Source organism: Xenopus laevis, chromosome 9_10L (assembly GCF_017654675.1).
Source record: "Xenopus laevis strain J_2021 chromosome 9_10L, Xenopus_laevis_v10.1, whole genome shotgun sequence".
In the NCBI taxonomy this organism is placed as follows: Eukaryota; Metazoa; Chordata; class Amphibia; order Anura; family Pipidae; genus Xenopus; species Xenopus laevis.
In genome coordinates this window covers 81,151,430-81,177,384 of record NC_054387.1, presented here as the reverse complement: position 1 = coordinate 81,177,384, position 25,955 = coordinate 81,151,430, and the positions used below count along the sequence as shown (strand labels likewise).

Sequence of the window (25,955 nt, the reverse complement as noted above, 5' to 3'; positions counted from 1 at the left end):
TCAAATCCCAGTTCTATACAAATCTCAGCCTCTCTACTCTCCTCTCCTTCCCTCTCCACACATGAAGTTTATAAAGTACTCTGTTTAGCTATTCCACAAAACTCCTCCTTTTCATATAAACCAAGGACTTATAAATCCCACTCTCACTTAGTCTATCTTTCCTTTCTACTGCTGGCAGCTGGGGACATTTCCCCAAACCCTGGCCCTTACCCCATCCCAGTTATATCACGACCACGAGCTCCTTCTCTCCGGAGCAATTTCAAACAGTACAGAACACTTACTCCTATACCCAAAAACCCAGTTAATCTTTCATGTGCTCTCTGGAATGCCAGATCTGTTTGCAACAAACTCACCGCTATACACGACCATTTCATTGCAAATTCCTACTTGCGCTTACTGAAACCTGGCTCTCTCCTACTGACACTGCCTCACCTGCTGTCCTGTCCTATGGGGGCCTACACCTTACTCATACTCCCAGACCTGGTAACAGACCTGGAGGTGGAGTGGGTTTGCTTCTCTCTCCCCGCTGTACTTTTAAAGTTCTTCCACCTGTTCCCTCTTTATCATTCTCCTCATTTGAGGCTCACTGCATTAGGCTCTTTTCTCCTGTTTCACTCTGCATTGCTGTCATATATCGACCACTAGGACCAACTGCACAATTTCTGGACAACTTTGCTGCTTGGCTTCCTTACTTTCTTTCATCTAACATCCCATCCATCATATTAGGTGAATTTAATATACCCGTTAACAACACCAACAACTCTTCTGTCTCTAAACTTCTTTCACTAACCTCCTCCCTAGGCTTATCTTTGTGCTCAGACTCCCCCTCTCATTCCAATGGTAATGCTCTGGATCTCATATTTACCACACTCTGTTCAACCTCCAATTTTACTAATTCCCCATTTCCCCTCTCTGATCACAATATGCTCACATTTCAACTCTCACTAACTCCCTCCTCACCCCCTGCTATTCCCCAAACACGTACTTACCGTGACTTGCAAGCTGTAGACGTGTCACATCTCTCTTCTTCCTTTGACTCTCTTCACTCTAATATCTCAGCCATCTCATGTCCTAATGTGGCTACCTCTGTCTACTATAGTACTCTCACCACCCTAAATGAGCTTGCTCCTATAAAAACTAAACGCTCTCGACCCAACCTTGGCATACTGCTCATACAAAAGCGCTCCAAAGACACTCACGAGCACTTGAGCGTCGCTGGTGCAAATCCCGTTCAGAATCAGACTTTTGGAGCTACAAATCTGCCCTGCGCTCCTTTAACACCAGCCTCTTCCAAGCCAAACAAACATACTTTACTTCACTCATTAACTCCCTTTCTAAAAACCAGCACAACTTTTCTCCACCTTTAACACTCTCCTTTCCCCTTCTCCACCCCCTCCATGCACATCTGTCTCTGTTTAAGATATTGCTGAGCACTTCAAAAACAAAATTGACACTATCAGAAGGGACATTACACTACTCAACCCCCCTAGACTTCCACCACCCTCCCTCCACACTGCCCAGTCTCTCCTGTGCTCCTTCCCCCCTGTCACTGATGAGGAAGTCTCAAAGCTTCTGGCCTCTTCTCACCTTACCACCTGCCCGCTTGATCCAATTCCCTCAAAACTTCTCCGCAATACCAATCCTTGTCTAATCAAAGCCTTAACTCACCTATTTAATCTTTCGCTCTCAACTGGACTGTTTCCTTCTCAACTAAAACATGCTCTTGTCACCCCCATTCTGAAAAAACCCTCTCTTGATCCCTCCAATCTTGACAACCTCCGACCTATCTCTCTGCTACCTTTCATCTCTAAACTACTTGAGCACCTAGTCTACAACCGACTTACCTCATTCCTCTCTGACAATAACCTGCTGGACCCCCTACAATCTGGTTTTAAGCCACAACACTCCACGGAAACTGCCCTGACTCGACTAACTAATGAGCTTTTAACCGCTAAAGCCAACAATCATTTCTCACTACTAATACTGCTTGACCTCTCAGCTGCATTTGACACTGTAGATCACCCTCTCCTCCTCCAGTCCCTCCAGTCGCTTGGCCTTCGTGACACAGCCCTGTCCTGGTTCTCTTCTTACATCACCAATCGTTCCTTCAGTGTCTCCTACAATGGAGTATCATCTTCTCCCCTACCTCTTTCTGTTGGAGTTCCTCAAGGCTCTGTCCTGGGACCATTACTATTCTCCCTCTATACTTCCTCCCTTGGCAAATTAATAAATTCATATGGTTTCCACTACCACCTCTATGCTGACGATACTCAGATCTATCTCTCATCTCCTGATCTCAACCCAGAACTCCTAACTCGCGTCTCCTCCTGCCTGTCCGCTATCTCTACCTGGATGTCGCAACGCTACCTTAAATTAAACCTCTCTAAAACTGAAATGGTTCTCTTTCCTCCAACTAACACCAGTAGCATCCCCGAAGTATCCATCATAGTTAACAATTCCACTATCACCCCCTCTCCCCTCACCCCCTCTCCCCGGTGCCTTGGGGTTATCCTAGATTCTGCCCTGTCATTCACTCCTCATATCCAGTCACTTATTAAATCATGTCACTTCCACCTAAGGAACATATCCAAAATACGATCATTTATCACCCAAGACGCTGCCAAAATTCTTATTCACTCTCTCATCATATCGCGTCTAGACTACTGTAACTCTCTTTTAATTGGCCTCCCCCTCCAGAGACTGTCACCTCTCCAGTCCATAATGAACACTGCTGCGAGGCTCATACACCTCAGCAACCGCTCCTCCTCTGCCTCGCCATTCTGTCAATCCCTGCACTGGCTTCCGTTACCTTTCAGAATCAAATTCAAATTAATGACACTGACTTTCAAAGCACTTCACAACTCTGCTCCACCCTACATCTCTGAGCTCATCTCTATATACTCACCACTCGCTTACTACGCTCCTCTACTGACCTGCTACTCAACTCTTCTCTCATTACCTCCTCACATGCTCGCATTCAAGACTTTGCAAGGGCTGCACCCCTCCTCTGGAACGCTCTCCCACGGTCTGTCCGATTTTCTCCCAACCTTTCTGCTTTCAAAAAATCTCTGAAAACGCACTACTTTCGAGAAGCCTACCCTCACTCTGCTTAACTACCAAACGCAACGCCACATACAATACCACATTTCTCACCCACTTACTTCGATCTTGCCCACACCTTGTGTATTACTCCCTTCCCTTTAGACTGTATGCCTATTCATAGGGCCTTCCTCACCTCTTTGTACCTGTATTGATTGTGATGTTTGTTACTCCATATATTCTATATATGTAATTCATGTGATGTAGTTGTATAATCACATTTAGTTTACAGTGCTACGCAATATGTTGGCGCTATATAAATACATGTTAATAATAATAATAATAATAATTGTATGAAAAGGGCAAATTCAGGGAGTACATTCCAAGCAATTGTTAGATCCTTCTTTAAATGCTTATCATTACATAAGGATTTACTGACCAGCAATCCTGCAAGCTTTGTTCTTGTCTGTGAAGTTAGGCAATCTGTAATAAAAACAATAGCAATTATAGTTGCATGCAACTGATCAGAAAAGCACATTGTTACATATATAAAGAGCAACTGAAGTTATAGCAGACATAGAACGTATCCAATAGGGATGCACCGAATCCACTATTTTGGATTCGGCCGAACCCCCGAATCCTACGCAGATGATTTGGCCGAATACTGAAACAAAATTCTCATTTGCATATGCAAATTAGGGGTGGGAAGGGGAAAATACTTTTTACTTCCTTGTTTTGGGACAAAAAGTCACAAGATTTTTCTCCCCGTCCCTAATTTGCATATGCAAATTAGGATTCGAATTTGGTTTGACCAGGCAGAAGGATTCAGCTGAATCCGATAAATCTGGTTTTCTTTCTTTTTATGCTTGGCATTAAGCTTACAGCTTTATACTAGTATAAGATGTTTTAAAATTCTGTGGGAAAAAATCCAATTTTAAAGGGCACCTGTTAGGTAAAAATGTTATCCCCCAACCAAAGGTGCGGGCTAATAGGTTGGGGGATAACAGTAGTTTTTTTTTTTTATTATTTAAAAGATGCCCCCGCCAGCGCTAGGCTACCCGCACCAGGAAGGAGCTCCCAGTGTGAAAAAAAAAAAAACTACTGTTATTCCAAACCGGAATGCAGGCTCTATTAGCCCGCACCTTTGGTTGAGGGGTAACATATTTACACAACAGGTGCCCTTTAATCTTCCGCAAACTCTGCAGACATAGCATAAAGGGTATTTTCCAGTCTGTGAATATCAATTATTCACAGTGCTTCTTTTTTTACTAGAATTTGTGGGTTGGAGAAAGGACAGAAAATTACCTCCTATATCACTACAGAAAGTGATTAGCCAGCCAACACCAGAAGAGAATGCATCCTCTATAGAACTTCTAAAGTTTCCTTTAAAAAAAAGAAAGAAAAACAATATTAAAAATAGCAATATTGCCTTATGTACCAAATTCATTTAAAGCATGCAATTCAAAGATAATAATAAACGTACCTGTCCATAACTCTGTTACAGTACTGGATACATACGGCATTGCAAAATTAACCAGTCTTTCTTTGGAACGATCTCCATAGAACTTAACTGGATTCTAATTAAAAATAAATAACTAAATAAAGATAAAGGCTAAAGTTTTTTTACATTAGCATTTATTAGAAAAACAGTAAGAGTAAATATTGGATGACTCAAAACAATTACATTTCCATTTGTCTGTACATGATATAGTATAGTATGCTACAAATTAATGATACAAAATACAACATAAATTCAACTGTGTAAGGCTGTATAGTGCAGAGGAATTCTAAGCGGTCTACAAGGCAGGGGACACTTCTAGAGCAGAAGGGAGGTGGACACAACCTTGAACATTTGCCAAAATTGTGGTCCTATTGTGAATCATAACTACATTGTGCACTGCATTGTAAACTATCAGTGCTTGGCTGAGGTACTGTTAGCAAATATGTGCATAAATAAGTATTTTAAAAGTGCCAACATATTCTGCAGTGCTGAACAATAAATTTGTGTATATGCATACAAAGATTAAATACATATATCACTCGATACAGGAGGTAACAGGACCTGCTCAATATAGCTTATAACGTAAATAAAGCACAAGGACACAAGGTGTGAATATGGTCAAGTTTAGGAGTCAGCAAAATGAGAGATTTGATATTGAGCACTGTACTTAGCTGCTCGCATATCATGTACTGTATAATGAAGAAATGTTAGGCTACATAAAGCAACCCCAAAGAAATGCATTTAATATGATCCATCCACCTCATTCTAGCTTCCGTTATCCAACTTACTTCATTCTAGATATAAGGACAATATTTGTCACATGTTTAAGCTGTGCCGGCTGCCACCAGGAACAAACAGCACCTCAGTAGAGGACTGAGTGTTAGGGGCACAATCAAACAACTTCATACAAACTCAGAGCACGAAAGGAAGGCATGCAAGCTCCAACCTCTAGATAAATAATACAAGTTCAGATTCAAAGCTCTGAATTCATTCTTAAGCTGGCCATAGACGCAAAGATCTGATCGTACGAATCGAGGATTTGTATGATTTTCAGACCGTGTGTGGAGAGTCCCGACATTTTTCGTCCCACGGAGATCGGTCGTTTGGTTGATGGGACAGGTTAAAAGATTCCTGTCGGCTGCGGGTAATATCTCTGCGTGTATTGCCGACCGTACGATTTTCAGTGGGAGACTGTCACTAGCTTTGGTCAGACATAATTTTCGTACGATTGCTGTCAGGGGCAGAACATTGGCTGATCCCTTCTTTTGTACTTTATTTGATCGGAATGGTTAGTGGCAGGTCAGGAGATGGGAAAGTCCGATCATACTATGATTCGTGCGATCGGATCTTTGCGTCTCTGGCCAGCTTAATCGAGAATTTATCATAGGAGTTCCAAATAAATTTAGGACCATTACAGCCATTCCTGGAAAAGACACAAGACAGAATTAATTATATTTACCATTCCACTTTCGAAAATGTAGAGACTTGGGTAGCTATTAATTCCTTGGCTCCTACAGAGCATTCTGTTATCACCACAGTTTACCGCTCCTATTCGGAGGAGTCCATCCATTTCTTTGGCAAACTGTCGCCACTAAAAAAATAAATAAATAAAAAATAAGTTGAAATTGTCAGCTTTGATAAGTGATTGATAAAGGTGCAGTGGCATCATATTTTACTGGAAGTTTACCAGAAACACTTCATGGCATCTATTATCTTGAAATCCATTATCCAGAAAACTCTGATCTATGGCAGTCATTTTATAGTGACTTTTTTTGTACAAAATGTAATTTTAAGTTACTTTCTAATACACATTAAACATTTTAATGGTGTTGATTTGAAAATCGATAAATACTACTGTACATTGGAGAAACAAAGAAAGGGGTAATAAAATGTAGGTTACAAAAGTATAGACAGAGGAAGGAGCAGAAACCCCACCGTTAATATCTAAACTGTTACCTAAGTGACAGGATATTTACAATTTTAGAAACTGGAGCTATTGCAACAATATTCACTTTCTGGTATTTACAGTATTTAAATAGAAGCAAAACCCTTTGGTGCATGACATTTAAAAAATTCACCCTGCCACCTTCCTTTGATTTAAATGGGAAATGTCTAACAGAGCCAGTAGTGGAGCTTTTCAACCCAAACTCATTTTCGTGGGGTTTCCTAAAGAAGTAAAAAAGGATGCAAATTTGGGCTCTTCTCATCAAGTTATAATAGCATATCATGGCTACATGTGACTTTAAAAGCCTTAAATCGTGAGCAGATTTTTCCCTTTTAAATATAAGCTCTGAAATTTACTGCATGCACAGAAAGATAAAAGCAAAACATTATCCCAAAAAGGCCACATAATAGTTGCTACAAGAAGGATCCATAAAAAAACGATTCTGCATAAGGATAAGGCAGGAGGTTTCCTACCGTTGGTGCCAGATCGTGACAATGTGAACATCCAGGAGAATAGAAATTGATGAACCACACCTCTCCTGAATCGATTGCACCATCTACAGGTTAAGAAAATTAAAGTTGCATTCATTAAGCCCTAACATTATAGCTTTAAATTCAAAGGGGAATATAGGTTATTCAATATACTAACAGCTGTATAAAGTTTTCATACGCTGCAACTTTGTTCTGTACAACCAGACTCACACAGAAATCAGTAGATTCTCTCAAGAAGAAAGTGAAGCAAAATAGGCAGATATATTAACCTACCTACAGTACATGAGATAATGTATGTCAATAGATCTTACTGCACGTTTATCCATAAAAAAGGGGACAACAAATGCACATTACAAGGCTAAAACACACAACTGAATACCCACTCAATGTCTGTTTGTAGCTATTAGTTAGATGAAAATATTTCTTATTCATGGGATGTGACTGGCATAATTTCAGCAGTTGGCTTTACTAACAATAGTCCCATATACAATAATTGTAACTCAAACATTATCTGGGGTTTTTTTTTATTTGATAAAAAACTAAAACAAAACGTTGTTTCTTACCAAAGTCTCCTCTGTCCAAAGTGACAATTTCCAGGTCGTCATCATAAATGCCTTATTAGTGAAAAATAGAGGATTAAAGAAATGTAAGTGCAAAGTTGAAACCGTAATAAAATTAAGGGTTATTCTTGTTTTGAGAAAATTTTCATTATATCAGTCTTATATCAGTCCGATATCTCACATGGATGCTCCACGTGTTCTTTGCCCCCTTGTGGGGAATCAGAAGTGTTTGTTGACAAATTCAAGTCGCAGTTGCAAATAAATCTGACTTGGTGCCCTAGAGTTTTCTTCCACAATCTCCAAGCCTGCATTTAAGAGAACCTGCTATGCTCTAGTCTTTGGCAAATCATGTTATTGCCACCAGTACATTTCTGTCTGGCTTCATGAACTAATAAGTGATGAGCAAAAAAAAAAATCATACCAGATCCTTAATATTAAAAATCAGCCAAATGGAAAAACTTAAAAATAAAAATTTGGCAAATGAGTGGCACATGCATGGCTCAACAGCAAACCCAGAACAATATAGTATTTGGCCAATAAGTGCAAGCTGGGCATCCACATGAGGCCACACTGCACAGTTTCAGGGAGAATGGTAGAATATCCCAAAAATCAACCCATGAGTGGCTTCCACTATACAAATTCATTGGATTTGTCTTTTAAATATATGAGCACCTAGTTTGTCTACAGATAGCACAACACTAGCAAAGCAAACCCTGTAAACATCACATCAATTTTGGCCTATTTATATAAAATGATTAATTATATTTATATAAAATGTGCTGTCATAAACAGGTATGTACAACACTAAAAAAAAAAACAAATAAGCCTTAGAAGTTCTTACAGCAAACCACAAGAACTGTAGAGGGATAAACATATATACATTGACAAAACTTCAATATCACACATTAATTATCGACCAGTATCATTAAAGGGGACCTGTCACCCTAAGAAATCATTTCATATGCTATTTTATCATGTTAGTCAAGTAAAATAAAATTTCCTTACACTATATAAAATATTTAAATCTTGTTCCTTTCAGTCTGATAATTCAGAGAAAGCAGGCAGCAGCCATTTTGTAAACACTATTATTTAGGTAAGCTTTGCATCATCTCAAAATCTTGTTTATGAAACGGAGGCACCTGATGCCCATGCTGGTACACTGGTTACAAAGTTAGATGGCAAGGAAGTATGGAGAGGATGTGAGGAGAGCAGTGACATCTAGGAAGTGCAGAATGGAAAGTGAAAGTAACCGCGTGCTCCGCCTCTATACCTAAGGCATAGAGGTGGGGCAGGCAATAAATGATTGACAGCTGAGATTTTTAAATGTGTTTATAAAAGGTATGGGTGTTTTAATAATAAAAGAATTTGGGTTTTGTGTTCAATTTAAAAAGGACTTTTGTTATACAGCTTTTTATGTCTGGGTGACAGGTCCCCTTTAATGTTTAAACCCAAACACTTTTCAGCTTTTGTTTTCCTAAGGCACAAGCCATGTAAATAGAGAAACAGGTTACAATTCTCGGCTGGTGATAACACTCTGTTTGCTTCTGAAGGAACATAAAGAATTACATTATGCTAAACTCTGGAGCAGTATCAAACTGTTTTGAAATCCCCTTATTAAATTCTATTCTAATATTACAAATGGTTGCTGTTCTGTTCTTTGGGACTATTTATGAACTTTCAATAAACGCAAATGTGCCATTCAAGAAGGAAAGAAGAAATCTGGGCCCACAATGAGATGCCTGCTGAAGTGGAACAAGGCAATTAAACTCAGCAACAATGGCCTGAAAGGTGAAACACACGTCCTGCTTGGTAGGGCTACAGGGGAAGTACATGAAAACTGCTAATCCATGCTACAGCACATTATTGTATATTGTGTATAGTTTAATATAAAACACAAAAGTCATAAAAAACTTGTAAGCATTCTAGAACTGTATCATAAACCATATGACAGCGGTTGTCAGACTTTTTCAGGTAAAGTCTGCATTGATCAGGGCTCAGACTTAGCTCATACCATGGTCACATATATATCAGTCATATGTCACAATAGAATATTTAGGAAAACAAATAGGATTTCATGAAAAATCAATCATTATTGACCTTTATGCTGGGCACAGAGCAAAGAGACCCTCTCTCAAATCATACCCTAACTGAGCCCCATACCACTTCTTTATGCCTACCCCAGGGTGTCCAGTTCCACATTTTGGGATCAACACTCATATGAACTATATACATAAGCACTATGCCTGCAGGGGTGCTTCTAGGCTTTTCTGCCTGAAGGTTTGCCCCTGTGGGGACAGGAGGGTCACTAATATCACTAATACAGAGAGCACAGTTGGACTCCACTTACACTACATGAAAGTCAGTGAAACAGTCAAAAAATAATTATCTAAATAGGAAATTAACAAGCCTAGGAATACATCACCCCCTCCCCCCAGGTTTGTTCTACAAGTAAAAGTCTGTCTGAGCACTTACTATTTTACTGATTTGCTACTTGCACTGAATTATTCCCAAACAGTACACAGCAGAGTGAACCAAAATAACAAACAGCACCTGAGGGAAAATCCAACCCAGCAATCTGAAGCAAGTTTAGCAAATGTGTTTATCATAATCCTGCAGTGCTTCACAGAGATTATATATCATCCAAACCATTAACTATCCCAGTGGAACATTTGCTTTTATGGCTTCATCACATATCCACACTATGATTAATTTTATCAGGAGTCAGTTAACCTTCCTGTATGTTTAAGGAGTGTGTGAGAAAATCAAAGTACTAAAAGAACTAAAGCATGTGCAGCAAATACAAGTCCTGGCATGGGACCTGTTATCCAGAATGCTCGGGACCTGGTGTTTTCAGGATGATGGATCTTTCTGTAATTTGGATCTTCACGTCTACTAGAGAATCATGTAAACATTAAATAAACCCAATATTCTGGTTTTGCTTCCAATAAGGACTAATTAAATCTTAGTTTGGATCAAGAACAAAGTAATTTTTATTATTACAGAGAAAAGGGAAATCATTTTTATAAATTTGGATAATTTGATTATAATGAAATCTATGGGAGATGAACATTCTGTAACTCAGAGTTTTCTGGATAATGGGTTTCCGGATAACGGATCCCATACCTGTATTTACAATGGGGCAAAGCAACAATGACAGTCACTGTGGCACTATCAATCATTGTGTTATGGCAGCCACAAATGTGTATTGCTTCCAAAACAGCCAAAAATATAGTGCATGATCTTCTAAATGAATGAAATACTTGTTAAAATGATTTATGTATATACCAAAATCGTAGCGATAGTAACTCCAGCTCTCGTATCCTCCTCCTCCTTGCTGTTGGTCATCCAGACCCTTTTCCCCATATTTATCATATGTCTTTCTGAGATCTTCATCTTTGAGGACTTCATATGCTCGGTTTATTTTTAAAAACTTATCATGTGCGTCTGGATCTTTCTGCAACAAATTGATAATTACATGCATTTCAGAGTACCTTAAACTGCCTATATACAGAACAAAGTTCTAAGGCAATCTGGTCACTCAACTGTTAGGAATTCTAATAATATAGACATTTTAAACAACCAATATTTCATTTTGGAGACTGTTAAAGAAACAAATATCCGTGGGGAACTAAGCACACTCAATCGTAGTGGAAGGCTGAGGAAAGTATAGATGTTTTTGTTCAGGTTAGGATCCAGACACACAAAAAAAGAAAAACACTTTATTATTAGATGAAATCTATTAGTTCCACAGTTGTTTCTTTACTGGAACACTCTTATTTTGGCTATGAGTTTTTATCCATTGTACCCCTGCTAAAGAGCAGTCAAATAGATAAAATGTAAAATAACACACTGCAGTTATTGGAAGTAAGGTTTTCCAAGTCCAACAGTGCAGGTCTTGTACCTTCAGCATAGGGAGGCATTTCAGCAGCTATTTGGTCGCTAAGATCCAGATTACCCTAGCAACAAAGCAGTGATTTGAATTAGAGGCTGAAATAAAATAAAAACAGAGTAATAAAAATTAACAATACCGTATATACTCGAGTATAAGCCGAGTTTTTCAGCCCCCAAAATATGCTGAAAAGCTCTACCTCGGCTTATACTCGGGTCAAGCGCAAAAACGGTCGCCGGCACCTTAGAATAGTAGCCGGCGCCTAAGAATATTCACCGGCGCCTAAGAATATTCGCCGGCGCCTAAGAGTATTCGCCGGCGCCTAAGAGTATTCGCCGGCGCCTAAGAGTATTCGCCGGCGCCTTAGAATAGTAGCCGGCACCTTAGAATAGTAGCCGGCGCCTAAGAATAGTAGCCGGCACCTAAGAATAGTCATCCAAAAACGAGATTGAAACTTACCAGAAGCTGCTGCATTTCTCACCCTCGGCTTATACTCGAGTCAATAAGCTTTCCCAGTTTTTGGAGGTAAAATTAGGTACCTCGGCTTATACTCGGGACGGCTTATACTCGAGTATATACGGTAATAAAACAATAGCCTCAGAGAGCAAAAGTGTTATAACTTCCTAGTTTAAATCAATATGAAACTTTCCTCCTATGGCAGATGCTCTGACTAGTAAGCAGCACTTAGTATTGTCAAGTGATGCCTGTCTCTAACTGCAATTTTTGACCTCAATGTTCCATTAATTGCTTAAAAAAATGTTGTAGTTTCAATAACTTAACTGCTGTGCAAAGTAGCCTTACAGGCCAGTATAGCTGCTCCCTTAAGTACAAAATATTTTGTCTTAACAGAAATACGTTAAAGGAGAAGAAAAGATTAAAACTAAGTAAGCCTTATCAGAATGTTCCACCTAATATACCAGTAAACCCTCAAAGTAGTGCTGCTCTGAGTCCTATATCAAAAGAATCACTGCATTTCTTTCCTTCTATTGTGTACTCATGGACTTCTGTATCAGACTTCCTGCCTTCAGCTTAAACCACCTTGCCCCGGCATGAGCATGCTCTGTTTGCTCCTCATCCCCCCCTTCTCTGCTGTAATCTGAGCCCAGAGCTATAAGTGAGCAGGGAGAGACAGGCAGGAAGTGATGTCACACCAAGCTAATACTGCATCTGCTATCCTAAAACAGAGAGCTTCTAGAGCTTTTTACTCAGGTATGGTAAAACATTCTACAGATTAAATATAGTATTCTAGCTTGCACTATTACAGCTAATCTATTGACAATAAAATGTCTCCATAGCTTTCCTTCTCCTTTAACGCTTCTGAAGCAAACACACAAATTAACATTTAAATAGAACACTTATAATCCCCTCTGTTAAAGGAGGTATATGATTATTTTTTTAATAATAGTGGACATTTAACAATGACATGATGATATTGTTAACAGTACTATTGCCCCAGCTGAGCTAAGTTTTTTGGAGATAAACAAAAACCATGGAGGCCTGAGCCAGTTTAAATAATGTTTTTCCATCACTGTGTTTTACATAATCAAGTAGATGCAGGAAAACAAATCTGCCTCCACAGATTGCTGCAGAAGTGTTAGAAGTTGATGAAATGTTGTGGATTACCAAACCATACTTTTGAAGAACCATAGCAAAAAGAACCATGAATAGACATCAGGCCCATGACTATCAACAAATTGTACCACCTTGAGCAAAATGCAATGTGAGGTGTTCTGTGCTGTGAGGGTATTAAGCCCCCTAACAATATATAATATAAGTCATTTAAGAAAACATATATATTACCGTATTTTTATCAGGATGTAATTTAAGAGCCAACTTCTTAAATGCCTGTCTTATTTCTCTGTTGGTTGCTCCTTTTGACACACCGAGTAAATCATAGTAGTCATTATCACAGTAAACAAGTGCAGCCAGAGATATGAGGATCAAGTACAAAATGGTCCTTTTTAATATGCAACTGCTGGTTGTGGTGTTGGGTGAGTGTTCCATGGTTTGTTCAAGCAGATCCCAGGAATTTCAAACACAAAATGTCTAGAGAATGTTAGCAATCAGATAAAAAGCACTGTGTCTGCTGGTAGCATTTCCTCGTTCAGCAATCTGTAAATTGAGTGGAACAAATATTAAAACATTGAATACATTTCTACATTCCAACAAGAAATTAAGCTAGTTATACCACTTTTTGTATCCATGAATCACAAAAAAGGGAGAGGTAGCCAAACAAGTGTATCTTTGTCTAAGATGGCTCCAAGGTGATGGACTCAATCAGGCAATTGTTTCACAAAGTGGCTATATGAAAATCCATCAGAAAAGGACTGTATCCAAAACCTGATGACTCTCAACCAATGAACTTTACATCCTTACCAATGAGATATCACTTAGGGAGCTTGTTGTTTTAGCCCCATACACAGATAAGCTGCTGTGTTCGTCAAGAGTAGCCAACCTGGCAGCCAATGCATAACTAGTTAGTTCTGTAGAACACAAATGACCAAACATTATAAATTGCATTGTAAAAAAAGCTCAAGCAAGTCTGCCAATAACGTTTCCTTTGGCCAAACTAGTTTAAAGCAATGAAGAGAAGGCTTTTTATGTTCTGTCTTGTAATTACATTAGCTTAAAGGAACAATAACACAGTGAGCCAAAAGAAAAATATGAAGTTAGAGCTATACTAATCAAAACTATGAAAGCTTAACTTTGTTCCAGCACATCCAATCTTTGCCTAATGGTACAGCTGCAGAGAACATGGCTAAGAGTTGTGGGAAGTTTGACACAGGTAACCCGGGGGAGTTAGTCTGGAAACAATCGGTAAACGCCATGATGTTTTTAATGTAAACAGATGTAAAATTCTGGAGTGCCAGTTCAAATTTATGCCTTTAAATATGTAGTGTTGAATATAATACCCAACTGTACCAGATCATACAGACTTGGAAAGTACTTTACTAACAGAACTTAAAAGCTTAAGAAACCACTGGTAAAATCAGTGATTTTTTTTTTTTTTTTAAATAAGACCTATTTTGTCAAATGCAAACATACATCTATCTGTATCACGTACTAAATAAAGTGGGCAGGTTGAGAAGTTTTTACACTTTTACAGAAACATCAGCATTGGAACAAACCATTATATCAAACCAGTGGACCACAAAATTTGTTTAGTAGAACGTCACACATGCCGACTAAATCCTGTATGATTTGGCCAAACAAGTTGATGGACAAATCACGCTGCACTGATCACTGCACCAGAAGGTAACAAAACAGGCAAAAAGAAAAGGCTGGTCATTTGCATTTCTGTGTTGACTGATGACCTCACCCCCAACCCAACATGTGTTGAAAAAGGGATACAATGGCCAACAGAATTTTCCACCCTTTGATGTAAATGCACCAGATTTTGATTGTTTAAAGGGGTGGTTCACCTTTAACTCAACTTTTAGTATGTTATAGAATGGCCTAAGCAACTTTTCACTTGGTCTTCATTATTTTTTTATTTTTATTATTTGCCCTTTACATCTGACTATTTCCAGCTTTCAAATGGGGGTCAGTAACCACGTCAGATACGCTGTGAGGCTACAAATGTATAGTTTTGCTACTTTTTATTACTCATATTTCTATTCCAGTCTCTTATTCAAATCAATGTATGTATGCTAGAGTAATTTGGACCCAAGCAACCAGATTGCCAAAATTCAAACTGTTGAGCTGCTCAATACAAGATAAATAACTCAAAAACCAGAAATAATAATAATCGAAAACCAATTGCAAATTGTCTCAGAATTTCACTCTCTGCCTCATAATAAAAGGTAACTTGAACAAAACCCCCTTAAAAGCAGTCTGTAAATAGATGTTACTAAGCCCCACAGCAAATTCAATTTAGGACCCCAAAACATTTTTAAAGCTGCTCATTATTGAGGGCCAGAAATCATGTTAGGGCCCACTCATACAGCCAGTCTGTCCTGCCTATTAAAATGCCAAGGTACAGTCAATCTTCCCTCTAAGGTGTTTACTCTTGCACATGCACACACATTTTGAGGCCAATTAGAAGGAACATTGAGACCAGTCATTCCAAGATTTTGCATTTCAAACCGAAATCTGCCGTGCCTGCAGCGCAGCAGAAGAGGAGCAGTGGATTCTCAGCCTGCAGAGAATTTGTGTCGTGTGGCCCTAGCCTAAGACTGCACAACAGCTATTTAAACTTTAAAGTGCAAATGTATCAAATAGCTGAATACATAATGGATTGTACTAGAAGTCAGATTAATATAGGATCTTTGAGGTCTATATAAATGCCCTTGAATATTTGCCTCCTGAAAGGCAGCTTGCCAGTCGGATTAGTTTAATTATAACTATTTCATATACATAGTAATGCTCTCTTTAGCAAAGCTGCACCAGATAATAGATAATGGCCAGGGCACCACTGGTAGAAAAAAACTGCATCCAAAATGCTGAGCCAAAATGCACACAAAACAATCTTGCTTATCTGCATGGTATATGTGTGCACAAGTGATACTACTTCCTAAAAAAAAGTCTTGAACTCAGCAAGACTGCTACCATTTGTGAATCTGTATCTAAGAGTAAAAATTGGTAAAACAGAATAGAGATTGTGAGACAGTGTATTTTTAATGAGACACAATAAATTTAGAGGTGCACAAATAAGAAGGGGTCCCAGTAAGAGTGAGAGTGTTCCAATGCTTTCTTTACAAACGCTCAGTAGCAACCCCTTATATATAACTAACTGATAAAAGCTAAATAGTGCCTAAATCTATTATCTTTTATTTGCATTCATTGTGTAGGAGTACAGGGAAGTGTATTTACTTATCTAAAAAGGGTGTGAAGTTGCCACCTCTGTGCAAAATGTAAGTCCAAGTGTACACACAGTGGTGGAACTATGAGCAGGCCCCGAAAGCTCCCACATTCCCCTCTATGCTGTGAGACCCTTTGCTCATGGGGTGGGCTGCGGTAAATGAGGTACAGGGGGGGACCAACAATTTTGGTTGGCTGAAGAGCAGTTACTCTACTGGGTATAACAGTGGCTGGGAAATTAGTATAGACACAAAACTGAAATGATGGGGAGGATCTGAATGGATAGAATAACTAAGAGAATAAATGAGGGAGAGTCAAGGTATTCCAGTGCGGAAACATTACAGTACATCATTCTCTACCGCTGAGCTCCTCTCGCTATATATAGTGAATAAAGTACCCCCTCTTGTAAAATATAAGGATATTATAAGTTACAGAGGAGTTTCATGATCATATAAAAACACGAGGCCGAAGGCAACTGGGGGTACTTTATTTATGATAATACACAAGTTTCAGTGAGTCATGTGACAGAAATGACATCTGAGCTCACCGTTTAGAACTGATGACATCAGAACTCATTGTTTATAAGGATATAATTTACAAGATATTCATGGCTTTTGTGTATTTTATTATTTATATATATATATATATATATATATATATATATATATATATATATCTCCACCGTTGAAGTCCGCACTCGTCCCAATCCAATATCGGGTGCTGTGTACAGATCGTGAAATCCAATAGTCCAAGGGTTACACGCACACCGTTTCTTATATGAAGATTTTTAATTAGAAAAATCATTAAACATGCATTGCATCATATATATATATATATATATATATATATATATATATATATATATATATATGTATATATATATTGACCATGGTAAAACCTATAATCACTGTTACTATGGGCAGCCTTAAGTGACATGCAGCTCAAATGAACTCCATGTAAGATGATCGCGCAGCAGTTTGAGCCCATTAGCCGTGTAACTGTCTCCCAGAGGATGCCACACTGAGGGAGCCACAAAGCGCAGCGGCAGGAAAGCGATCCCGCGCAGGGCATGAAGGAATTAGCCAGCGACTCTATGAAGCGCACATAGGAAGAGCTCTTACCTGCAGACACTCACAAACCGGCAAACCAGCGTGGAACATGCCGGAAGTGTCTTAAACACCTCTGGATGATGAGCAGCACTAGGTACACGCCCTCTACTGCATTGCTATACCTGCTTTACCAAAGGTCTCTGGGAGACTAGGCGGGGCTTTCTTATCTTGGCGCTTCGGGATTGGCTGCTGATGACTTTCACTGACGAACTCGCATAAACATTCCGGAGCTGATTGTTACTCGGGTTGTAGACAGTTCCAATTCCTCCCTTTCACGGGGGTTTCTTTAATGCCAGGTTGCCCCAGTGACTTTTGCCTGACGTGGCTCAGCAGGATGTACCAATGGCATGGATCCGGGAGGTGGGGAAGGCAAATAGTCGCACAGGGAGCTGGCGCTCGTTTGTTTGTGCTGCTGCTGCTGCCGGTTCTTATGGGAGAGAAGCAAATAGGAAAGGGAATATACACATCCATTTCAGAAAGAGATTCACAATAGGGGAAACTTGTGGGTGGTCTAAGCTGTAATGTTACACATGGACTGGACGGCCTCCACTATCTGCCCATCAAAGGCCAGAGGGGCTGCTGGGAGTTTAAGTTGCACTAAAGCTGGAGGGGTGAATATTGTACCCCCTTGGCAACTCTTAATGACAGTGGCATTAACTACAAGTTGCAGGGGCCTGAGTAAGCTCATTTTTAGGGCCCCACTGTGGGAATAAAACATTTTTCATAAGCATACCCTGTGCTGTTAGTGAGTGCCCCCTCTGGCTCAAGCAGTTACAGGTAATTCCTCCACTCCCAAGAACTGCCTTTACTTTTGACTCAACCAATGAGATATGTATTTCAGGAAGAACTCAATCTGCACCTGACCCTAACCCTATTTAAAACCTTAACCTGCACCCAATCTAACCAGCAAAATGTAGCACCCACACCCGACCTGTGTCTTCTTGATCTGTATGCTACTAATGTACGGGATACTGCTTTACTACTAAATGGGCCTCACCTCACTTTGAATCCTACTAATGAGCAATGGCATACCTCTGGATCCAACACTGGGAGCAGAGGAGGAGTGTACTTCCCCAGTCTGACTTGCACCCAACCCTAACCCACAATGGCTGGTCAAATTTTAAATACAAAAAAGAAAGGTTGTGGGTGCACACCTGAGGCCAATTTCAAAAAGTCTAATTCCCTGTCTCAGTGATTCAAGTAAAAATGCTAGTGCATATAGTTTTGAAGCATGGGAGGATCTAGCCTGAAGGCAGTCTCTCCCATTTAAAAGCCGCATAGCAGTTGGCGGGGGAGGATTTAGCACACAGTTTAAAACCAAGGCATAGGAGTTGTTCACATGAAGTAATGCTATTAAGAAGAGAAGTAAGATACCTATTTTACTATGATTAAAGGTAAACAAGTTAGGGACCACCGTATGGGGTTTACCTTGACGTGGTATGGTGGCTTATCAATTTTATGATCATAACTTTGTAACTAAAAAACCCTGTTTCAAAACTATATGCACTAGCATTTTTACTTGAATCATTGAGACAGGGAATTAGACTTTTTGAAATTGGCCTCAGGTGTGCACCCACAACCTTTCTTTTTTGTATTTGTAATTGCTGGGAGCTATGGCTAAGTTCCATGTGGTTTGTTGCACCCTCATACCCACCCTTTTAGATTTTTGGTGGTCCTATTGTCCCTTTAATTATTTGCTTTGGTTTGTGCAATCACTCTCCCTTAAAAGCCGAAAATGCTAGCGGCATGGGAGGATCTAGCCTGAAGGCAGTCTCTCCCATTTAAAAGCCGCATAGCAGTTGGCGGGGGAGGATTTAGCACACAGTTTAAAACCAAGGCATAGGAGTTGTTCACATGAAGTAATGCTATTAAGAAGAGAGGTAAGATACCTATTTTACTTTGATTAAAGGTAAACAAGTTAGGGACCACCGTATGGGGTTTACCTTGACGTGGTATGGTGGCTTATCAATTTTTTGATCATAACTTTGTAACTAAAAAACCCTGTTTCAAAACTATATGCACTAGCATTTTTACTTGAATCATTGAGACAGGGAATTAGACTTTTTGAAATTGGCCTCAGGTGTGCACCCACAACCTTTCTTTTTTGTATTGGTCAAATTTTAACCCAAACCCACCCAACCAGTGGTCACTAAGGGTTTTGGGTCAACCCGCACATCACTAATCCAAAGGCTCATCTCTTATCTGCTTATGCACTTGCCGCTTGCTGGCATGGAGTATTGGCCGATAACCTTTTCAGTGTGGACAGACCAATCTCAGGCTGGTCTGCTGACTCTGAGATTGTGTATATATACCTAGTGATAAGCAAACTTTTTCATTGCAAAAAATGCCCATATACTCCAATGTATTGGGGAAAAAAGTTGCATGGCTTGCAAGAAAAAAAAGCATTTTGCTCATTTTTGCCGTGTATCACATTTTTGGCTAAGCGTAATGGGAGACATTTGCCCATCACTAAGGTGAGCAGATCAAAACCAGGCAAACCTCCGAACCAGATCCTGGGAAAGTATGGCCATCTTAAGTCAGTATCTGAAAGTTATTGAAAAGAGGAATAAAAAGAGACAGTAACTTAGTGCCCACTAAGAGGCTGCAACATCAGGGCCCCCCAGCCACAAATCACCCTCTGCGCCCCCACCGTGCATGTGCGTACTTGCTTCTCACAAGTAATTTGTCCATGCGATTGGGTGGGGGTTGGGTATCACCTATAATCGGTATCAAGTGCATCAAATTCAACAGGGTGGAGTTGACCTGAATTTTTTTTGGAGCCTCCACGCAAAAAAACGTATATTTTTGCAAAATGAAAGAACATATAATGCTAAGCAACATTTTTATATTCATTAAATATTTTCATTGGGTTTCGAGTGATTTGTAAATATAATTTCTATTGAAAGCATTATTTGTCTAGCCCTCTCTGTTCTTTGGTTGTGACTTTAGAAACAGTGTAGCAGGTTAGTCCACCGCCAGTGATTCTAAAATCTACAATTAATATAGATATTGGTACAGTATATAGTTTCAGTGGGTGTATGTAGGTATGTGCTCTGGGATTCATTTGGAGGGTTTGAACTTGGACTTTGCTCTTTTTTCAACCCAACTTAACTATGTAACTATGTAGGTCTGTTAATCAGCTGGCTTCTGCTAAATTGATTCAGGCCTTAAAGTGAATGATACAGAGAATATAAATAAATTATTGAGGTAGTGACATTACAGATTAGAGGTTGTTAAAAGAACAGGATTATACTGCAGGATGAATGGTTTTGGAATGCTAAAATGCTGGTTACAAATTTTAAATGCCTGAACAGAGATTTGAAATTTAATTCAAGTGGCACTTTTATCAATTGATTCTCAATGTATCAGGCATGGGGTCTGCTGACAGCTGTAGTTCAGCAACCCCTGTAGGGACTATTGGTTGATCATTCCTGCTATATGCCTGTGCTACATTATGAAGATTACTGAGATTCCTCTGTTCAGATTTGCCATCTAGTGGATATTCTTGGCATTGCTTACATTACACCTGGTACAACAGCCTAGATTGGCCATGTTGCTTAGGTTAAAGTATTAAACTACAAGAAGACACTGGGTATACGGCATACACATACCAACTCTACACTAACAATACATCTTGAGCTCCCCTACACTCACCGAAACAATTCCCCAAGTTGAATACGTAATACAGCAAAGGTCTATTCTAGAGAAATATTAATTTTAGAGGGCAACTATATCAATGTTTGTACCTTTGCGTGTTTCTTAAATGAATGTGATGTGCAACTGTCATTATATACTGTATATGTGTAAGTGTATTGATAATTCTGTAGATGCCGGTATATGTGTATATATATATATATATATATATATATATATATATATATATATATATATATATATATATATATATATATATATATATATATATGCATTCAGAGTTATTTGGAGGGGTTGAACTTGATGGTGTGTTGTCTTTTTAACTATGTAAAATAATAGATTACATGTGATAACAAGTTGTAAATAAGCTATTACATATTCTACTTCACGCTTAGCCTTTTCCTGTACAATATATTAATTGTCATTGTTTAGACATGAAGGAAGGTGAGTTGTCTCAACAACTCTATAGAGGGAAAGTTAGTTCTCAATTCTGACTGGTCTTATCATTCCTTCTTGAAACAAAAAGTGCCCTGGAAATTGGATACAGGGCCAGAAAGGCCTTGTTAATTGAATTCTATTAGAAGTAGAGATGGACTTATATATACACTGAATATATACTGTACATTTGTCTCTTATACGTTACTGTGTTTGTCATTTGGCCACATTTGTGTGCAATCATGTAAATGTAGCAGTAACGGCCACAGAAGGCTTTAACGCAATTCCAAATACAGCATTTAATTTAGCAATGCTTATATTGGCTCCATGTGAACTCTAGAGGTGCTTTCATCTCTTTTCTACTTTATACACATGATATAATGTTCTTTTCAGGCTAGATATGATGTACTCTAATAAAAAAACTACTTCCCATGATATGCAAGAAAGTCAAGCAGCAGCTCTAGACTACATAAAAATTGTACAATTTGTATCGCTCTGAAAAAAAACAGGACCGAATGTGTTGCCCTTAGTCATAGGTCCAATTTCAAATTTTCGTTTGTAATGCATTTTGTTCTCCAAATGGGGGCATCTACATGGGGAAATGCAAAGTATAAGTAAACCTTTAAAATAAGTGAATGAGGGTGCTATTCTGCAGTACTTCTGCATTTTATATTCATTCATAGTGTACAGTTAATATGAATGAATTTTGTTACAACAGTGCTGCCTGCTAGTCAGTTTTCAACCATTCTGAATACCAAGTTATGTTTTGGGTAGCTGAGGATGAGTAGAGTATAACAGTGCTTTATTAGCAGACTCATGCAGCCATTACACAACAGTAACTTTCACTTTCAAGCTGCCAGGAAGTATGCACAGTATAAGTCTGGGCACAGTGACATCTGCAGGCCATTTGTATAAACACCACATATTCCCCCTATAGTAGGAAAGCATTTGGGCAAATGTAATAAACAACAACAATGCATCTTAAAGCAATAATATATATTATTCACATCACATAGTCCCGGGTTCATGCAGGAAGTTTTCATATTCTCTCAGTACGCCTTATAGGTCCACTTTCTTCAGGCCTATTACAGTTGACATCAGGAGTAGGAACATGTCCTTCATCAAATGGAGCTTCTCCAAACTCATATCTAACAGGAGCAAGACGACTTGCAGTCCATATGCGTCCATCAGACAGTTCATATGTGTATGGTCCTCGCTGGCGTCTCACTTCAAGTGGTGTAGTAAATTTAGATTGTCCTTGTTTCAGTATTCCTGGTTTCTTAATTCTGACTAAAGATCCAGGCTTAAAGTGTACTTCTCTGGCACCACGTTTTCTGTTAGTATAAGCCTTGCATTTGGCTTGTTGACGTTTCACAATGTCAGCAGTAGATGATTTTGTAGGCATAGTATTTTGTGGAAGTTTGATGACTGCAACATGTAACTTAGTGCGCATCTGTCTGCCATGTAATAATTCAGCTGGAGATGATTGGGTTGTTGCATGGCGCGTTGCTCTGTAGTTATGTAGGAACTCTGTTGTAAATACTTTCCAAAATTTCCAGTAAGATTTGCTGTCTGTGGTGCTTCTTTCAGACTTCTGTCGAATCGCTCAATTTCTCCATTTGCTTGTGGGTAATACACTGAAGATTTCCTATGCACAATATTCCTCTCTCTCAGAATTCAAACTCAGATGAGAGAAACTGTGGTCTGTTGTCTGATTGGATTACCTTCTCTGCTGAAGACTATAGACAGAAATGTTATTACTGTAGCTGATGTTAAATGAGAAACAAATGCAATTTCAGGCCATTTACTGTAATAGTCTATCAAGGTTATAGCAAATCTACAATCTATAGGAGCATCTGCAAAAGGACCGACAATCAATAGCAAGTTTTTCCCATGCTGAATCAGGGAATGCTACTGGTTTTACATCTGGTCTCAACTTAACTTTGTGTGCAAAGTTCTTTGCACAACCCAAGTGTTGCTTTGTGGTGAAATTTTAGACATTGGCTGTGTGGCAGGCACTGGTGCTGTAGTAATGAGACCATCAACTAATTGTAGGTTTAATGCAGCAAATAGATCCCTTCCAAGTATACCAGTACCCTTATTCACAATTTAAAAGTCACATTTTGCAGTATTTGATACAAATTGTACAGTCGCTGGCAAGCAACCAAGCACAGGGATTGGATCCTTTAAGTAACTGACCAGTTTCAGGGCAGGTGAAACAAGCGAATCTTTTGCAAAGTATTTCAGGAAAATATCTTTTTGGTAGTATAGAAACAGCTGAACCTGTATCAAGCATCAGGTTAATGGAATGTCCCTTGTCAGCAGAAGCAGTATTGACACTGACAGTGCATATAAACTTGTCTGGAATAAATGTACCAATGAAGATCCATCTCGGCATCAATTTATAGCTTTTGCGAACCCAGGAACTGTTTAGCGACCACTTCCGACAGTGGAAGACCATTTGCGCAGTAAATGTAATAAAACTTCTTACTGAAAAAGTTGTTATTTTGTCTCCAAAAGATTACGCCACCTTCAAACACTTCTTAAAGGTGCACAATTAAAACTTTGCGATGCACAATTAAAATTTGCAATGCAATAACAGTTTAAGGAACAATATTACATTGCGAATAGTGCCTTATTTTTTCTTATTGGTGTGAATTGTTTTTCTCTTTGCAACTAATTACATTCCCCCAATAATCTTCTACGATTGTAAAACAAAACTCACTCTTCGGAATTCTTCTGGTTTTGGATAATCTTCTAAAGACACACAAACAAAGCATACTATACTAATACCTCTGTATAACAGCACATGGGCACCTACACACCAACTAACTGGCTTCCAATTCGTAAACCCTCTCGCTGCTCTGTGGAGTAAGGAACATGTCATTATACAAAGGGTTTACCTGTGGACTGGTCATTGGCTTTACTAACTTCTCATACTTCTTTTCTTGTTTAGTACAAGAAATAATAACTTCAGATATTTCTTTATTAAAAAAAAATAGCATTCTCACCACAAAAATTTTTCATTGAGCTCATGCTCAAAAAGTAGGTGTGCTGCTTGTTTAAAGCTGGCTTTCTGTTTGCTAAACAGTTTTGGGACATTGTAACTAGTTAAAATAAAATCAGTGACCACTGTGAAAACTGTAAAAAACAAAACTGCGAGAGAAGAGTATACATCATTTTCCCCTATTCATATAGGCAAATTTGTACAAATTTTAATTTTTTTAAAATTTAGTATGTGCTAATTATAAACCTGTAAAGCAGAGCCTCCTATATAGGGGGAAGGATAGGCAGACATATAGGATAGTTAAATCTGTTACATTGCATAGTTAAAATTAGGAGGAGTTGCAATGGTTCAGTTATACAGGTGATGAGAGAAACGTTAAATTGAGAACCGATTAACTACATGTGATATGAAGGGAGTGGTGTACCTTTTACAATGTGGGTGTGGTATCTGGTATGCAGGAAAGACCCAACACAGGTTAAGGACACGCCTACTGGAACATGATATTTTGAGGAGAAACCAAATAAGCTGGGTGGCCAGACATTGTGATACCTGTGAGTGTTGGGGCCTTCAAAAGGTAGTGGGGAAGAAATTGAGGCATGCTGGATATATAACCTGGACACTATCCCCAGAATGCCTTAATTAGGAAATGCTGTTTAATTACTTTATTTAGGTAGATAGATGCCACGCTGGTAGGATTTCAGTGAATACTTACCTTTTTGTTTATGGAGGATTAAGTCATGTTAATATGTTTACTCCATATTGTTGATGCAGGAACGTTATTTAGGAAGACCCCTTCTTTCCCCTTCTTCCTTTATATAGATCTTCCTTATGAGATATTAATAGGCTCAATAGTCATTCTCAAATTAAAGATGACTGATGGCCTCAGTGAGTCCTTGTGTGCAGGTGTAGATATGCACAGGTGTGGACTAAATGGATGCAAATGCACAGGTAGGGGCATGGACTGGGTGATTCTCTTTAAAACAAAGTGTGTTTCAGGAGCGTCATGTGATAGCTAATTTCGGTGTGGCTTGAGAAAGCTCAGAGAGCGGAGTGAAATGCGATTTGGCCCTAGTGGCGTATACCGGGATAGTATATATGTGTGGACAGACACGTGCAATGACTGGCAGACCGATACCCACTGTTTGGGGATGTGAGTATGAATGCTGGGAACCCGCTTGGATTCAGCCCAGCTTAATATATAGTGAATGAAGTACGCCCTCTTGTAAAATGTAAGGATATTATAAGTTACAGAGGAGTTCCATGACCATATAAAAGCACTAGGGGGGCCTTTATTCTAGTTATTGAGTGCTGTTCGGTTGGTCTTTCGGTCTTTATATATATTCTTGCTATAGTATGTATTACTTCCAAGATTTACCACTAGATGTCAAACCAGAGCTACTTTCTTTGGTTGTAAGTAAAACTATCAGAAAGCTTATGGTTGAATTTAATGTTATACACAGGAATTTATTTCCATAACAATATATCTACCAGATTCTGAGTGATAATAAAATGACCATGATACCTG

At 39.0% G+C, this 25,955-nt stretch overlaps 1 protein-coding gene across 2 annotated transcripts in view; it reads right to left on the bottom strand.

Moving 5' to 3' along the window:
* Nucleotides 1-18,497, bottom strand: part of dnajc10.L (DnaJ heat shock protein family (Hsp40) member C10 L homeolog) — a 38,312-nt gene extending 19,815 nt beyond the window's left edge. The window contains exons 1-10 of one of the 2 annotated variants that reach the window (XM_018236017.2): nt 18,367-18,497; nt 17,347-17,761; nt 13,226-13,537; nt 10,822-10,990; nt 7,540-7,590; nt 6,959-7,041; nt 6,000-6,131; nt 4,523-4,616; nt 4,345-4,422; nt 3,479-3,522 (exon numbers count right to left, since the gene is read on the bottom strand). In XM_018236017.2, coding sequence (XP_018091506.1) covers nt 3,479-3,522; nt 4,345-4,422; nt 4,523-4,616; nt 6,000-6,131; nt 6,959-7,041; nt 7,540-7,590; nt 10,822-10,990; nt 13,226-13,429 — 855 coding nt within the window. In that variant the 5' untranslated portion in view covers nt 13,430-13,537; nt 17,347-17,761; nt 18,367-18,497. Of the gene's footprint in view, nt 1-3,478; nt 3,523-4,344; nt 4,423-4,522; nt 4,617-5,999; nt 6,132-6,958; nt 7,042-7,539; nt 7,591-10,821; nt 10,991-13,225; nt 13,538-17,346; nt 17,762-18,067; nt 18,209-18,366 lie in introns of those variants that run through there. The other variant, XM_018236018.2, reaches the window with a different exon arrangement.
* Nucleotides 18,498-25,955: the final 7,458 nt, after the last annotated feature.